The sequence below is a fragment of the Prorops nasuta genome, unplaced genomic scaffold, assembly GCF_024137725.1.
Source record: "Prorops nasuta isolate Cenicafe-Biocafe unplaced genomic scaffold, Cenicafe_Pnas_1.2 PNAS00004, whole genome shotgun sequence".
Taxonomy (NCBI): Eukaryota; Metazoa; Arthropoda; class Insecta; order Hymenoptera; family Bethylidae; genus Prorops; species Prorops nasuta.
In genome coordinates, this window is record NW_027116801.1 from 6,241,906 (window position 1) to 6,257,788 (window position 15,883).

A 15,883-nucleotide genomic window follows, 5' to 3' on the forward strand; every position below is an offset into this window, starting at 1 on the left:
AGAATCCGTAGAATCCAGGCAGAACTGACAGACAGCGATAGAGCGATGGCGGCGGTTCTACTTGCCAAATTCTGCTTGAATTGCGTGGTTCGATATTCTGACCGAGAATTCACACGCTGAACCTTCTAGTCTCATCAAAATTGAATAAACAATTAAAATGGTTTGTACAAAACTCAAGTTGAAGGTTGTCACTTTAATTTTTGGTAAAGTAAAGCATTTGCCGTTTTACAACCTAACCTCTAATTTTACCTATTTTTTAGTTAATAAACATGAAGCAAACTTCGAATCATACCTTATTTACTTTTTTCAGAATGACTCTGGTGATTCAAATAATGATGGTGATGGTGAGGATCAGGAAGGGTCTTCCAATTCAAAGAAGACTAGTGTTGAAGATGCCTTAACGTCTTTTAGGGAACAATGGCAACGTGAGTTAGAAATATCACCGCAACATGAACCCAATAAAATACCAACTCCCGTGCTTAATACTGAAGCTCCTGATGATGACACAACAAATATTGAGAACAGGGTAAATATTATTATTTCTTAGTATTTCTGCCAAAAAAAAACATTATTTTTGTGTCATTGTAGGCTAAAAGTCTGTTTCTAAAAGGCATTGAATATGAGCAGAGTAGAAAATTTTATGAAGCAATTCAATTTTATAAACGTGCTGTGACGCTCATTCCTGATATTGAGTTTAGATTATATGAATCAACCAAGTTAAAGACCAGAGATAGATTTGAAGAAGATAAGGATGAACAAATAGAGAATGATCTATTCTCCAGCAATGAGAAAGATGAAGATGACAATGAAGATGAAAAAACAGACTTATTGGCTAAATTATCAAGAATAGTGAATCGTAATCAATGGGTTTGCACTCCTAAATTTCAGCAAAGCGTAAGTACTTATTAAATTGTTTGATAAAATGTAAAATAATTATAATAAATAAATTATACCAGTAACTGAATAAACAATACTGTTACCCGAAATATCATGGTGAACATTCCAGGGTATTCCTTATTTCAGACAACACATATATCAGCCCTGCCTATGGAGATAGTCTTTTATATTCTAAGATGGGTTGTCTCTTCCGAGCTGGATTTAAGGTCTCTTGAAATGTTTTCTAGAGTTTGTCGTGGATTCTACGTATCTGCAAGAGACTCAGAGATATGGAGACTTGCATGTGTTAGGTAACAACCAGATTTTATTTCCCTTGCTTGGAAATTATCTTTTCATTTGAACTTATTTTTCAGAGCTTGGGGCGTCAATTGCGGTAACTTTGGACCAAAGTATCAATCCTGGAGGGATATGTATATACAACGGCCTAGAATGAGATACAATGGATGCTACATCAGTAAAACAACTTATATACGCCACGGGGAGAACAGTTTTCAAGATCAATTTTACAGACCTTGGCATTTGGTTGAATACTTCAGATATTTACGGTATTATCATTGAATAATGAAAATAGTGCTCTGGTGAATTAAAGTACGAAAGTTTCGTTGTTTATAGATTTTTCCCCGAGGGTAGAGTCTTGATGCTAACATCCACAGATGAAGCACAGAGTTGTGTTACTGCTTTAAAATACCGCATTCCACGAAATGCGTCAGTCCTAATCGGTCACTATAGATTGCACGACAATTCCGTTATGCTAGTATTAAAGAAGCAAGAGACTAAAGGCAACGGTAATACTATAGTGCCACGTAGGAAAAAAAGAGGAGAAGCAATTCACGATAGTGGAGAACAGGCATTTCACGTGGTTCGTATGCTGTTGAAAACGAATGTATCATGAATCTCTAATCAACTTAAACATTCATTTTAGCAATTTGACATTCAAAATCATCATAGAAAAAGGAATTCACAATTAGCATGGATGAGCTATAATATTTTTACCAAATATAGAAACGGTCAGGAAGGGACTACGTGCTTATCTCTTGGCGCCAGGTACCCACCGTTAAAATTTAGCCGAGTGAAGAGCTATACTCAGGACAGCGAAGCTCCGTTACAATAAATTAAATAACATTACAGAAAGGTGAATACTGTAGATGTCTGTAATATATATTTTTGTCAAAATCTCTAATCTGCAATAGATATTTTCTATACTATAATTTATAAATGTAATAGCACTTAATAGTGCCTTATCAATGTATATTTTGATGGTGCTACTAAATCAGTTGAGTACCGATTGATAATTATCGGTGTATTACTATGTTCGCGTCGGTTATTCAAGCTGCAAGCTGCAATTACGATTACTGCAATGTCTGAAGCTACGTTAAGTTAGAAATATTTTTTCAAATATATTAATGAAAATAAAAAGTGTGTACTATATGCCTGAGGGAAAGGTGTGGTAATCTGAACTTTGGACGCAGCAGTTAATTTATGTTTAAAATACAGCTTGTTATTTTAATCAATAATACCACATTATAGGATTTAATATATTTTATTGGAGCATCGTATTATTTGTACGATTCTTTAAAATGAAAGACGTTGAATGATATTAAAATATACTATATTATAATAGGATCTTATAATAAAGGTATTTTTGATGTGTACATTACGATTCGTCTATTGCTTTAATGAATATGATATTTTTTATTCTCAATAGCTATTAATCATCTGCGTAATCTATTAACTATGTCCTCGTATCTTATCTAATTGTAAGATTGATCAACTGGATATGACGAAAGTCTCGTTTGTACTCAATGATTGTACTTTAAGCTCCTAGATAAGAAGAGCGGCTAAAATCCTACCTTCTATTGATCTTTGTCAAGGTTTCAAAGACCTAATAATTATACTCTCTATAGAACTGTGTAATACTAGGTAAAATCTTTATGTTATTATGGTCGTAAGTTTAACTGTCTCTCACACCAGCGTCTCCATATAAAATTTGTATGTGTCAACGATGAGGTATGGTAGACTTAATTTTATCACATACTGTGGTAAAAAATATGCCAGCATACTTTTGCCACAGATCATAATGGATTGCTCTATCTAAAACGATTAGGTCGTTTTGTCGATGGAAAAATATATATATATATATATATATATAGTAGTTTATGCGATACACGAGGAAGGATTTGCCATCCAAGCGAGATCTAGAATCGTTGCCGTGTGCATCGAATAAACAGCCAGCACAACCATAACGTGCATCAAGTTGTGGGAATTCATCATGTAATCTACTTTCCCCGGTATCCATTTCTCGGGTACTCGAAGTGCACCTATTATTGCACCTATCACAGCTAACAGATCCTGAAAGAAAAAGAATTCTATAAATCAAGCAAAACAACTTAAAAAACAAAGAAATTTTGTATTGTTAAATTAACCTGTAAAACTATATGCAGGAGAGCTTCCGGATCTCCACCGGAAATACCTAGAGTCCTCAAGCACAAGATTAGCATTCTTGCCATGAACGGAGGCATAAAGCATAGACGTCTCTCCCATGGAGAATCCGCATGCATCGCCTATGATTAAAAGTTTGAGGAGACTAGTTTTTTTTCATTAAATAATTAACTAGTAAAATGGGCCAGAAATACGGAATAATTCACCTTTAAGAGGCCCCAATAACTAAGGATACAATAAGCACCAACGCAACAATACCACACATTATCTGTTTGACAGTGAACTGCTGTCATCACCATTGGTAGCGCTCCTGAGAAAAAAAATGAAAATTGAAGAAAACTCACATATGTAAATACACAAAGTAGAGAACATATAAATTTTCATCTCATACTGACCAAAGCTTTGGCAGAGCCAAATACCAAGCATATCAATTTGAAGGAGTTGCCGGTAAAATTCTACGCCATAATCAAGATTCATAAAAATATGATAAACGGAGGAGCCGATCCACGGACTGATGGCACCTATCAAATGGCAGAGTGATAAAATTACTCCTAGTATCCCTTGCTTGGCCCATGGAAGTAGGAATGGTACCGTAAGTAACACATATAAAATAGCAAGACCTGAAACACACATATAATTATGTTAGTATGCAGAGTCCATAACTTTTTGCTATAAGTGGAATAAACCATTTCTGCCTTTTCTACTATACAGAAAATAATCAATTTCTACGCACAGTTATTGACATTGACATTCGTGCACTCGTATCTATAAACGAGGGATCAGTATCTAAATTTGTACTACACACGGCTTCTTACCTCGAGTATCGACCTGCAGCGACTTGCATAACTTATATTCATCTAAACCGCATCTTTGTGCGAAGAAGACGCATGACTCTATTCAGGTATATATAGAACTAAATATGCGAGAGCTATGTGCAATATATTTCTGTCAAGCGCACTTTGTACGACTGGTATCTATATGAAAACCAATCACCAAGACTATATATAAGTAAAACGGAGGCTTAATAAGAATTGGCTTCGAGCGAACCAATGCTTGACCTAACAATTATTAGTAGCTTCAATTGATTTAGGTGCTAGCATTTTATTCGAAGGTCGCAAGAAGAAATATTTCCTGCAATCTTCAGCACGCTACAAGCCAAGTTTCTATACAGCAATACTACTATAATTACGTAAGTTCAAAATTTGCGTGAAATTTTCACCATGCGTGAGGATATTGACGGTTTCGTTGTGTACGTAGAAAATAGTGGAGAGGCTTTCTCGAGGCGTTAGAGACAGAGGCCTGTATCCAGTGTGGATGTGCTGGTTGAATTGTAAATGTAGAGGCATTTCGGTCCAGGTCAAAAGGGCCACAGCGAATTCCCCGTTCTTATCACTTTTCTTATCGGTGGTCTTGCGCAAGCGAAAGCGCACCGTCGAATCCTGAAGGCTGTCATTTTGAAGGTTAACTGCGGCCGGCACGTGCGCACGGCCCTGACTCTCAGCTTGGGCCGACGTCGTGACGTCGTTTTTTTCTACGACGCCCTATCACCGATGACCTTGAATCGCCGTACTTCTCTACCTGAAATCGTTTCATTGGAATGAATTTTTGTAATAATCGCATCTACACTGTTATAGACATACGAGTGTGATAATTTCTACAACATTCTATAAAATTACAAACTCTATAAGGCATGTCTAAGTTAATCGAAAAAATCAGCCATGTCCTTTAATTGTCACGTCATACACGTGCATTCAATTTCAATTATGTATATATATATATACGCAGCTAGCACAAATTGAGTTTCATTTAATGAAATCAAAAATAAGTTCATTCTGTACTCCCAATGGTTTGGAAAATATCTTACAATTCTTAATGAATGTCTAAAAAAAATTCATTTTTGTTTCAAAAATGGAACTATAAAACATGTTTGAAAGAGCTCTTCGTGCTAGTTAGGTATATATATATATAAACCTTGGTAAGAAACGAAAAATCCAGTAGAGTGACGTAAATGTTGCTGGGGATCCCTTTGGTTTGCCAATAATGTTATAATGCAAATCGATGAACCTCGTCAAAAGAGCGTGCCAGTCGTGTCAGTGAAGTGCAGGCGCAGGTGTGTCTTTGTGCACACGGATGATAAACTGAATCACCGTACAGAAGATGCTGAACTTCGCCACTGCACTGGTCTGGTTCTGGTTGGCCAGCTGGCCTCTGACTGTCTGACACTCTGACACTCCTTGCCTTCAGTACTCCAGACGACTCCAGTATTGCAGTGATTCCAGTCTCCACTCTCTCCTCCACTCTACTTCGTACCGTGAGATGCAACCTACGTGATTACTTATATCCTATATGGTACGCACACGAACGAGTTAAGATTAAATCTCCTCCTTTTCTCTCCCTCCCCCTCCAACTCTCTTTATTCCTCTCTCACTCTTACTAGCTTACCACTCAATGCGACATCAGCTGCGTTGGATATAGGTGCGATACCGCGATACGTCGATGAATTTGTCGCACTCTCTCCGTCTCCTTCCTCAGCTGCAGCCTTCCTCCACAGTCTCCACTGGCAACCGAATCGATTCTTCCTTCCCAGCTCCCCGGGTCCTACAGTGGCCTTTCGTTTTTCCCTAGCTCCTCCCGTGATCTCATTTCAAACCACCCTCGATTTTAACCTTACAAACGATCAGAAAATATATAGCAATAAATATGAAAACTGCTGCTACAATCTTCTGTGTATAAGATTTTTTTCATTTAATCTTCAACACAACATATATATCGATTGTATACACAGAACAATTCTTCTTTTATTTTTCTTTGTTATACTTGGCATCGAATGATCCATTCAGTGCTTATACTTCTTGGAATAATACATTTTTGGTTCATAGTATATAACGAATTCCCATATTTATCACTAAATATTTATATATGTTAATGTATATGCTGCTTGAATGTTTGTTTGTAAGAGTACTATGTTTTATTTACTTTACATACACTGTTATTCCTCTCAAGGAAAACTTGGTCAATCTGCCAATGGACGATTACCAGTGATCCTTATTGATTGTAATGACTGGAAATTTTTTATTGTGTTACGCCAATTACGTCCTATTTTAATTAATTGTTTATAGCCATTTTATAAATATGTAAATTATATCTATTCTGAATAATATATAAATAAAATCAAATTGCAATGAAGTTATATTGAATTTTTGTAAGCTACGTTGTTCATTTTTGATTATTTTGAAAAAATTTGTATATTTTATAATATTGACGAACAATTATTAAGAGTAAACCATGATAAATTAGATTTAAATAAAATCTATCGAGCGCTCTTTAGTGTTAGTGAACGAACCTTCTGTAGGTGGCGTCTTAGTACAGAAAATGTCGGCATTTCAAATTCACTATCTGTGGTTATATTGGCGTGCTGGCATTACTGCCATCCTTTTAAATGTACGTATGTTAAGATAAAATAATGCAAAAACTTTTGTAATAGTTCTACAGTAGTTAAAGTGCTTGCAGTAATTGTAGTGTACGTAGTTTAACTTAAAGCCTAGCGTGGGATGGTTGCGTTCGATAAGCTCGAGTGCTGTGCCATTTATTGTATTTCTTATTACAACAGTACTACCATTGGTCCAATTTATAAGATCTGGAAGCAAAAGCCAATCATTTGATACGCTCATTCAACATATTGTCTGCTGATCGCAACCAATTTTCGAGCACAGCTTATTTATTATACCTCACTTTTTTAAGAAGACTTCCTAACCTTAAACCCTAACCCCTTAGTAAAATGTCATATCTAACGAGAAAAGAAATAGATGAAATGAAACCGCAAATTGAGAAAGCGGTTCACAAATTCCTCGGTTTCGGTGAGCCGTCTATTGTTACTACAGCGGTGAATTGTATTACCTCTGGATATGATAAGCGAAAAACCGCAGGTAATGTTTGTCATTAATTTTCATTTTCTTTCTATATTCAAAATTTCTCATTAAGTCATATGTCTGTGTGAATAATTTGTATTTTTTATAAAATTCATGTTCCAAATAAATTTTTAGACAAATTGTCCGCATTATTGGAGGATAAGAAAGCTGCAAAGCTAACTGAGAAAATATTCACAATCTATGATGATGCTAAAGCAGCACAAAAGAATAAAAAAAGAGTTCATAACGATGACAAGGAGAAGGAAAAGGAAACCAAAAAAGCAAAACTTAAAGATGGTGAAATCAAAGTTGAAAAGACTGTGGAAGCTCAGCTTTCTGCTGATAAAGTATGGAATTAGTTTAACATTACTTTTATCTGACTTATTTCTTAGTATAACAATATAACTGACATAACTGTTTTTAGATCCGACAAATGATGGCTAATGCTCAAAGAGAAATTGAGGAGAGGAAAAGGGCTCTGAAGGCTATAAAGCAAGAAGATGTTCCACCAATCAGGCCTCTGTTCAAGGCACGAGATTCATTGCCAACACTAGGCAGCATGTACAATCAAGGTTTATTAAGTAAAACAGATTCAGATAAAGCTCGTAAAATCGCAGCGCTTCAAGCACAAATCAGAAACAAACTAAGCTCTGGTTTATTATCTAATGTAAGCATACCAGACAAGCCTACTCCTTTAATTCTGGATGAATCAGGAAGAACAGTGGATATAACTGGAAAAGAGGTGCAGTTAACTCAAGTGGTCCCAACGTTAAAAGCAAATATTAGAGCCAAGAAGAGAGAAGAGTTTAAGGCTCAGTTACAAGAATCAAAGGGTCCAGAAGAGATACAAGATACGCGCTTTTTTGACAACCGAATCGGTGTCAAAGCAGCTATTCGTGGTAAAAGGGCACTAAAGTTCCACGAACCTGGAAAATTTCAGCAGCTTGCAGAAAGAATTCGTATGAAAGCTCAATTGGAAAAGTTACAGAATGAGATCAGCCAAATTGCTAGGAAGACTGGTATTAGTTCAGCTACTAAATTAGCTCTAATAGCTCCAAAAACTGAAGCTCTCAGTGAGGATGTGCCAAACGTGGAATGGTGGGATTCTGTTATATTAACAGGTGGATATCCGAACGATGACGAGCCAACTACTATTAAAACCTCGACTATTACCAATCTAGTCGAACATCCTACACAAATGAAACCTCCAAGTAAGTCAAAGGGAGTAAGCGTTTATATTGCCTGGATACCATCTAACGATGCTCATTCTATTTCAGCCGATCCTATGAAGCCGGTTTACATACCTTTGTTCTTAACAAAAAAACAACGCAAGAAGCTACGCAGACAAAATAGGCGGGAAGCATGGAAAGAGGAGCAAGAAAAAATTCGATTGGGTCTCGAGCCACCGCCAGAGCCTAAATTGAGGATTTCCAATCTTATGAGAGTCCTTGGAACAGAAGCAGTACAAGATCCTACAAAGATAGAGGCTCATGTTAGGCAGCAAATGGCGAAACGATTAAAGGCTCACGAGGATGCAAATGCTGCTCGAAGATTGACCGCTGACCAAAGAAGAGAAAAGAAAGCGAGAAAAATCAAGGAAGACACCACTCTCGGCGTACACGTTGCTGTTTACAGGTGAAAATATACATGCATTTATTTTATTCACAGAGTTTATTGATTTAACAATCATTGCTGTTTAACTTTTTCAGAATACGAGATCTAGTTAACAACGCCTCCAAGAAATTTAAGGTCGAAACAAACGCGAAACAGCTATATCTTACAGGTTGCGTAATGTTGTTCCGGGATTGCAACGTGGTGGTAATAGAGGGTGGGGCGAAACAGCTAAGCAAGTACAAAAGGCTGATGATGCGTCGTATTAAATGGGAGGAAGACATCGTGAAGGACAACGATGGAAATGATGTGCCGAACAAGTGCGTTCTTGTTTGGGAGGGTACGAGCAAGCAGCGTCATTTTGGTGAAATCAAATTTAAAGTTTGTCCGATTGAAAAAATGGCGCGTGAACATTTTAAGAAACACCAAGTCGAGCATTACTGGGATCTCGCTTACAGTGGAGCGGTTCTCGACAACACTGACGATGCTCACTCTTAAAGATTACCTTCTAGGTCCAGACATTCTAATTCAATTTTTTCGTGTTGAATCGCGGATAATCAACTGGCGATTGGAAGATGAATGTAATGGAGAGAGTGCGCAAGTGAGAAAATGTTAATGAAGGTTTGCTTTGCCTCGGTTACCGCGTGCTACCAATCGTCATCGCTCACCATAGGAGAATGAAGAATATACATAGACACACAAAGCAGAATCTTTAATTATAGTAATAAAATAGCATAAATACTTTTGTACATTAAGAATGAAGACCTAATAAATTGAAGAATATATTATAATTTACATATCTCTTTTAGCTGTAGCGGCTCTCTTTCTCTGTAGAGTACAGGTAATAATCTGCTGATGATCGATGAAGCCGTAGACACTCGAGTAAATGCAAGGAGCGTCCAACAATGTAGGTAAAAATAACTTCAAGCTCGCCCGATAAATACAAACAGCTTAATGCACCCTGGGTTTCTGCAGTTTCTCATACAAGTCAAACATCGCCAATATTCCACGTGACTCATTACCATGCAAATCATGGCGTAGTAACTGCACGCCCAGAAGGGAAAGTGACCGGTGGTATTGAAAGAAGAGAAACATCTCGATTGCAAAAGAAGATGGGAATCGCGACTGTCGTAGGTGCGAAAATTCCAAGCAACTCAATTTTTTGTTCTCAAATGATATTTCTTCCTGCTGAATGGATAAATGAAAGCCATATGCGAAAAGGCGTTCTACTACGACGGTTACTATGGTGTTTGACTAACGCAAGGCATTATGCAAACCGACGCGTCCATGACGCAGCCTCTCAATTGTAAATCGACTAGAAGAAGAAAGGTGTGAATTGACTTACCGACAGGTAAAATACCAATTCTGTCTTTCTATTGGCAGAAAAAAGCTATTATCCTTTTTGAATGGAAGGGAGGTCGCACTGAACAGTTTCAAATTGATAGTGCAAATACCCAAAACCGCTTTGTTATGAAAATACTATTTGCGCCTTATCGTTTTATGTTCTACAATGTACACGATACGGTTCTAGCGAGTCCCCATGGTCCCACCTTCGAGCAGAGCCTCCTAGGCTGGATGTGAATGTGGATGGACTGGGGTTTACTTTCGTCCGAGGCTCGAGTATCTGCTCAGTCGAGCTCGAGGTTCGCCACTTGGAGTCTCGTCTCGTGCAAACAGAGATTCCGCAGCGGCGCGGTTCTTGCGAAATCTCTGGAACCAGTGGATGAATACCGCGTGTTACAAACAACTCCACAGTATTTCTTCCACTTTGTATCGTAGTACACATAGGGAAGCACCATGTCATACGCCTTTGCTCTGGCCACTTGTCTTCTTCAGTAAGTTGTCACACCGTTGCTAACTCATTAATATCTACAATTATTTAACACTAATCTTTAGAATTTCCACATGTCACCTAACACAATCCTTACTATTATCCAAACGCTTCTTCTCAGCGAATTTGACAGTTGAATGACCTGGACGTTGCGCATCTAAGCGAATCGCCATGTTTTGGCTACGAATAGATTACCTATATATATATATACATATATAGATACGTGTAGATTTCTGGCCATTGTTCTGCCAGAGATTTCTCCCTACTGTATAGGTTTGGCGATAAACTGTTTTATGACAGAAGGTGGGGTCATTCCACTCCAATGTGAAAACAAAGAGCACCGATTCCCACAAAAGAATCGCGTTGCTCAAGTAAAAAAATTGTTTGAAAATGTCGGTATAGTTTCCGGGCAAAGTACAGGGCAGGGGGTATCCTTGATACTCGAAGAGAAAGAAAGATCCATCGGTAAACAATGACGTCTCGCGAGCGCGTGATCCGTGTTAGAGAGTGTACGATTACGTAATGGCATCGCAAAATAACTAGGACTAAGGTCCTAAATGTCAGAATAAAATCTTGCTAGAGATGTCACGAGCAATTAGCAATAATTACATGGCAATTAGAGGAATAATTAGAGATTCAACCTTGAAGAATCGCTCTCTCATTACCTTCAGGCTTCATGGCTTGGTCCTCGAGGCCTCCGGAATGCTACTGTCACCTCGAATGCTGCAGGATTTGGACCAGCGCACAAACGCATCGATGCAGCGTTACAGCGAAGTCGAGCAGGCAATTTTGCATTCGAAAACCAAACTCGGCAAAGATTCGCCGTCCTATTATTTGGCTGCTTCGCACGAGATGACCGTGGACGCCCAGGATTTGTCGAGGAAAGCTTTGAGGATGGAGACGATGGCTGTGATGCTGGTGGAGGCGTTGAACATGTCTTCGAAGGAGGCTCTGTCAGTCTTGCCTTCGGTTGGAACGATAGTGTGCCCGGATTCACCGAGTTGTTTAAAAATTCTGTCTCAGTGCAGACGCACCAATACTCGTTACAGGACGCATACAGGAAGGTTCGTTGAGAAAATTTTCTTCTACAAAACACTTTTCTAACGAAATTTCTTATTTGACTAAAGTACTTATTATTACTATATTGTGTTTTTTATTTATTTGTTAATCATAGGTATGACTAAATTACTCGAGACATAAGGCCTATTTATAATTGTTGAAAATATTTAAATTAAAAAAGCGATTGAAAATATATTTTATTAAATATAATAATATTGTAACATAAATTTATTGGTGCTTTAGTTAAATAACATTATATCTCTTGTTAGAAAAATATGTCTAAATTTTAAAAATATTTCAGATGTAATAATGCTTTGCATCCTACCTGGGGATCAGCCTTGGAGGCTTATACGAGAATGTTGTCTCCGGAATACGAGGACGGAGTATCGATGCCGAAATTGGCTTTGCCAAGTGCGAGGGAAGTGACGACGAGGGTTCATTCCGGTGGATTGGACCTGAGACACCCTTACCTGATGGCTTTGACCGCCTTGTTTGGTGAATTTCTGGCCCACGATTTGTCGCATACCCCCAAAATGGAGCTCCCGGATGGTGGAAGGTTGAAATGTTGCGACGTAGAGTACGAACATTTTCATCCCGAGTGTTTCCCCATTCAGGCTGATAACGCTATTGGCTGTATGGAGTATACGAGGTCAGCACCACATCCGGGATCCATCGTTCAGGTAATAATAATAATAATCATAGGCACCGGAGTCTCATAGAAAATTTTGTATAATACCAAAGTAGTCATAAGTCGTTAGAATATTTGTAATCGAATCAGGGATTTTAAATAATTATATTTATAAGAATTGAAAATATACTATTTTATAATTTCTAACGATAATGTTTGCAATTGGTATATTTATCACTGCAGAAGGGCAATATTTATTCTACTTTTTAATTCTTTAAGAGATATAATTTTAAACCACTTTTTAGAAAGTTTTTCTAAAATCTGCAATAGAAAGTAGTAATTTTTCAAACTTTCCTGTAGGTATTTTTGAAATTCTCTACTTCACTTTTTCAGTATTTTGTGCAGTAAAGTTTGTAGATTTTTACACAAGAAACTTTAGTTATTACGCGATGTCTTACCTATAGTTGACTGTTTATTTCTGTATATATGAAGAAATTAGTCTCGTTTCTAAAAAAGAAATTTGCGAAAATTATTACTTATATGATTATAATATTATAATTCACAATATGACAAAAGATATTGAGTTAGCAACATTTTTTAGGGCTGTAAATTGGGTCCCCGTCAGCAAATAAACCAAGCGACGTCATATTTGGATCTTTCACCGATTTATGGAAGCTCTGAGGAAGTCTCGACGTCTCTGCGATCAGGTAGTGGAGGGGCGTTCGGTACACAGAGGAGAAATTTGCCAATGGCATCGAGCAAGTCGAATAGTTGTAGAATCAGCAGCAAAGCGTTCCCTTGTTTCCTGAGTGGTGATTCCAGAATCAACGAGAATCCAGGATTGACTCTAGTTCATATTTTATTGATGCGCGAGCACAATCGGGTAGCAAGTCAACTGGAACAACTGAATCCCCACTGGGACGACGAGACTCTCTACCAAGAAGCCAGGAGGATCGTTATAGCCGAGATGCAGCATATCACGTTTAACGAGTACCTACCTGTCACTCTTGGAGAAGCTGCCCTTGACAAGTGCGTCGCTTTGCGTTTCTTCCTACATTTTTACCAATACTATCAGTCGCGATTCTTTTCTCTATATTTTTATAGCACGAAAAAAGAATGATGAAAATATTATTATAGAAAATAATAATTCACTCGGTATTTAAAATATTGAATTTATTATTTATCTTACCAAAATAATGATTAATTTGACAATTTAATCTCAAATATACTGATTCAAATGAATCATTATTGATCTAATAAACACACTATTTTTAATCAGATATTTACTTAGTGACAAATGATTTCTTCATTAGATAAATTTTTATTTTTTTTGCGTTTAATACTAGTTTATATTTCTCTTCATTCAGGTATAACTTACGTCCAACGACACTCGGTTATTTTACTGGATACGATAGCAGAGTGGACGCCACTATTTCCAATGCAGCAGCATCCGCAGGTTTATTCTTCGTTGCTGCACTTACACCGAAGACACTGGATCTAGTCGACTCCAGGTCATCTCACAAATCCGGTGAGAGATCTTTGCTATCAGCGTTCTACGCCCCCCAGGAGTTTTACGAGGCTGGAGCGATCGACAGGCTGATCGCTGGTGCCACAGGTCAGTTTATTGTAAAAGCGTGTACTATTACTGCAATTCTTACGTAACACGTTCTGACTGACATAAAAATGAAACTGCCAAATGGGACTTTCTCATTATAAACCACTTCACTTAGTTCATTTATATATATAACAAAATCAAAAGCGTTTGTGTTTACGCGTATCGACGGTAACTCAAACCGTCTAAACCAAGGGGCGTTGTTAAACTAATGTACAAGTTTAATGTCATTTGTATAAATATCTAAAAATTTTAAAAATGCAGTTAGGACGTTTTTCGTGAAGACTGTAGATTACGCATCTTGTTAGATTACTGAGATGAGTTTTTCGGACTAGCTGGACACTCCAGGAAGCCAGTGCCTCCAGCTCTCAGCGAGATCCTGCTGGATCGATATTTCCACGATGGAAAGAGCAAGGATGTCGCAGTTGACTACGCCGCGCAAATCATTCAACAGGGTCGCGACCATGGCCTTCCAGCCTACGCAAGATGGCGAGAATTCTGCGATCTTTCACCAGTTCGTGACTTCGACGATCTAAGAAATACTATGTCGAAGGAAAGTATCGACAAGCTCCGGCTGACTTACAAGTATGTCAATCTTTTTCTACTTAATTGCAACAACATACGCGCAAGATTAAACCGTACCTCACGTTCTAACGTTCTTTATTTTGCAGAAAAGTCGACGAGATTGATTTAGTAACTGGTGCCATATCCGAGGAGCCCTCTTCCGGTTCAGTTCTGGGACCAACATTTCAGTGCCTGCTTGGACGTACCTTTCGCAATGTTCGGATAGGTGACAGGTATTGGTATGAAAATGGAAAAACGCCAGGATCCTTCAGTCTGCAACAACTGGAGGAGATTCGTAAAGCTTCAATGGCACAAATTTTGTGCGAGAATGGAGACCGGATTGAGTGGATGCAGCCCAGAGCATTTCTTCTGAAAGATCCATTTTTGTAAGGCAATATAGTGCTAATATAGTAATAGTAGTAGTAGGTTCTTTTTCTTGTGGCAGTTTACAAAAATCTTCTACTCTTTGCAGGAACGACATGACGAACTGCACGAATTTGATCGGAGGAGGCATGAATTTATCCGCGTGGAAAGAGAGGATACATTAATTTTAACGTTTTACTTCAAAAGATTTAATTAAATATTTTGTAATATTTGTTCTCTGCTGGTGTGTGTACCGTCTTATGTATATCGATCCACGAAGAAACTCTCGTTGATTGGTAATTTTAATAGGAAGAATGAATCTAGGAAGAGACTGGCGCAGAATGTTCAAAGATTCGCATTGTCGACTTTCCTGTCATTTGCGAAGCAGCCGGGTCAACGGATCAAGGTCCACGCTGAACCACTCGCTTTCATCTGAACCTGGAGATCGTATTATAGGCGATGCAACGATCTTTCGCAAGGAGCTCCAATCACGTGCAGTGTCAGCTGATTAATAAGCTATTGGCAGCTTCCATTATACGTATTACCATCTAAATATAGTAGTAAGCTATTATTATGACTTACCTGTCTCTAATTGAAGCTACTAGACCAGTATATATATATATATATATATATATATTGATATAAAATTAGCAATTCGTATATGATTAAGAAGAAAGCAAATGAGAAACTCGTTTAAAAGAGAGAACCGACCGAATGATTTTTAACAAACTGATTTATTAAAGTATTAAATAAGGTGGAAACGAAGAAACTCGAAAATTATATATATACATATAAATAACAAGAGTAGTAAGAGTAAACTAGCGGTGCGAAATGACGCATATCGCGTGTTATCATTGGACGACTTTGCGGGTGTAGTATATATATATATATACGTACCTATATAGAATAATATTTTCGATTCCGAATGGACGGGAATGGAGCTGATGGAGGTGACTCTCGCGTCGATAGAG

The 15,883-nt window shown here is 37.8% G+C and overlaps 4 protein-coding genes across 4 annotated transcripts; 3 read left to right on the top strand and 1 right to left on the bottom strand.

Moving 5' to 3' along the window:
* The first annotated feature begins 6 nt into the window (after window positions 1-6).
* On the top strand, window positions 7-2,554 carry LOC136772233 (F-box only protein 9). Its single transcript, XM_066725072.1, has 7 exons — window positions 7-160; window positions 311-526; window positions 589-894; window positions 1,024-1,187; window positions 1,251-1,442; window positions 1,510-1,756; window positions 1,820-2,554. The coding sequence occupies exons 1-7, from the start codon at window positions 158-160 to the stop codon at window positions 2,006-2,008; spliced, it is 1,317 nt and encodes a 438-aa protein (XP_066581169.1). The 5' UTR covers window positions 7-157; the 3' UTR covers window positions 2,009-2,554.
* Window positions 2,555-3,018: 464 nt separating this feature from the next.
* LOC136772235 (progestin and adipoQ receptor family member 4) lies at window positions 3,019-6,284 on the bottom strand. Its single transcript, XM_066725074.1, has 7 exons — window positions 5,779-6,284; window positions 5,308-5,678; window positions 4,556-4,914; window positions 3,732-3,956; window positions 3,543-3,646; window positions 3,321-3,458; window positions 3,019-3,246 (listed from the first exon to the last, which is right to left on the bottom strand). The coding sequence occupies exons 3-7, from the start codon at window positions 4,680-4,682 to the stop codon at window positions 3,052-3,054; spliced, it is 789 nt and encodes a 262-aa protein (XP_066581171.1). The 5' UTR covers window positions 4,683-4,914; window positions 5,308-5,678; window positions 5,779-6,284; the 3' UTR covers window positions 3,019-3,051.
* Window positions 6,285-6,697: 413 nt separating this feature from the next.
* On the top strand, window positions 6,698-9,646 carry Prp3 (pre-mRNA processing factor 3). Its single transcript, XM_066725070.1, has 5 exons — window positions 6,698-7,262; window positions 7,380-7,591; window positions 7,669-8,455; window positions 8,522-8,879; window positions 8,954-9,646. Exons 1-5 carry the CDS (start codon window positions 7,115-7,117, stop codon window positions 9,351-9,353), a joined length of 1,905 nt encoding a protein of 634 aa, XP_066581167.1. The 5' UTR covers window positions 6,698-7,114; the 3' UTR covers window positions 9,354-9,646.
* A 24-nt stretch (window positions 9,647-9,670) lies between these two features.
* On the top strand, window positions 9,671-15,851 carry LOC136772979 (peroxidasin-like). Its single transcript, XM_066726275.1, has 10 exons — window positions 9,671-9,762; window positions 9,831-10,206; window positions 10,387-10,690; window positions 11,358-11,750; window positions 12,047-12,425; window positions 12,975-13,402; window positions 13,741-13,988; window positions 14,321-14,570; window positions 14,657-14,935; window positions 15,022-15,851. The coding sequence occupies exons 3-10, from the start codon at window positions 10,653-10,655 to the stop codon at window positions 15,095-15,097; spliced, it is 2,091 nt and encodes a 696-aa protein (XP_066582372.1). The 5' UTR covers window positions 9,671-9,762; window positions 9,831-10,206; window positions 10,387-10,652; the 3' UTR covers window positions 15,098-15,851.
* Window positions 15,852-15,883: the final 32 nt, after the last annotated feature.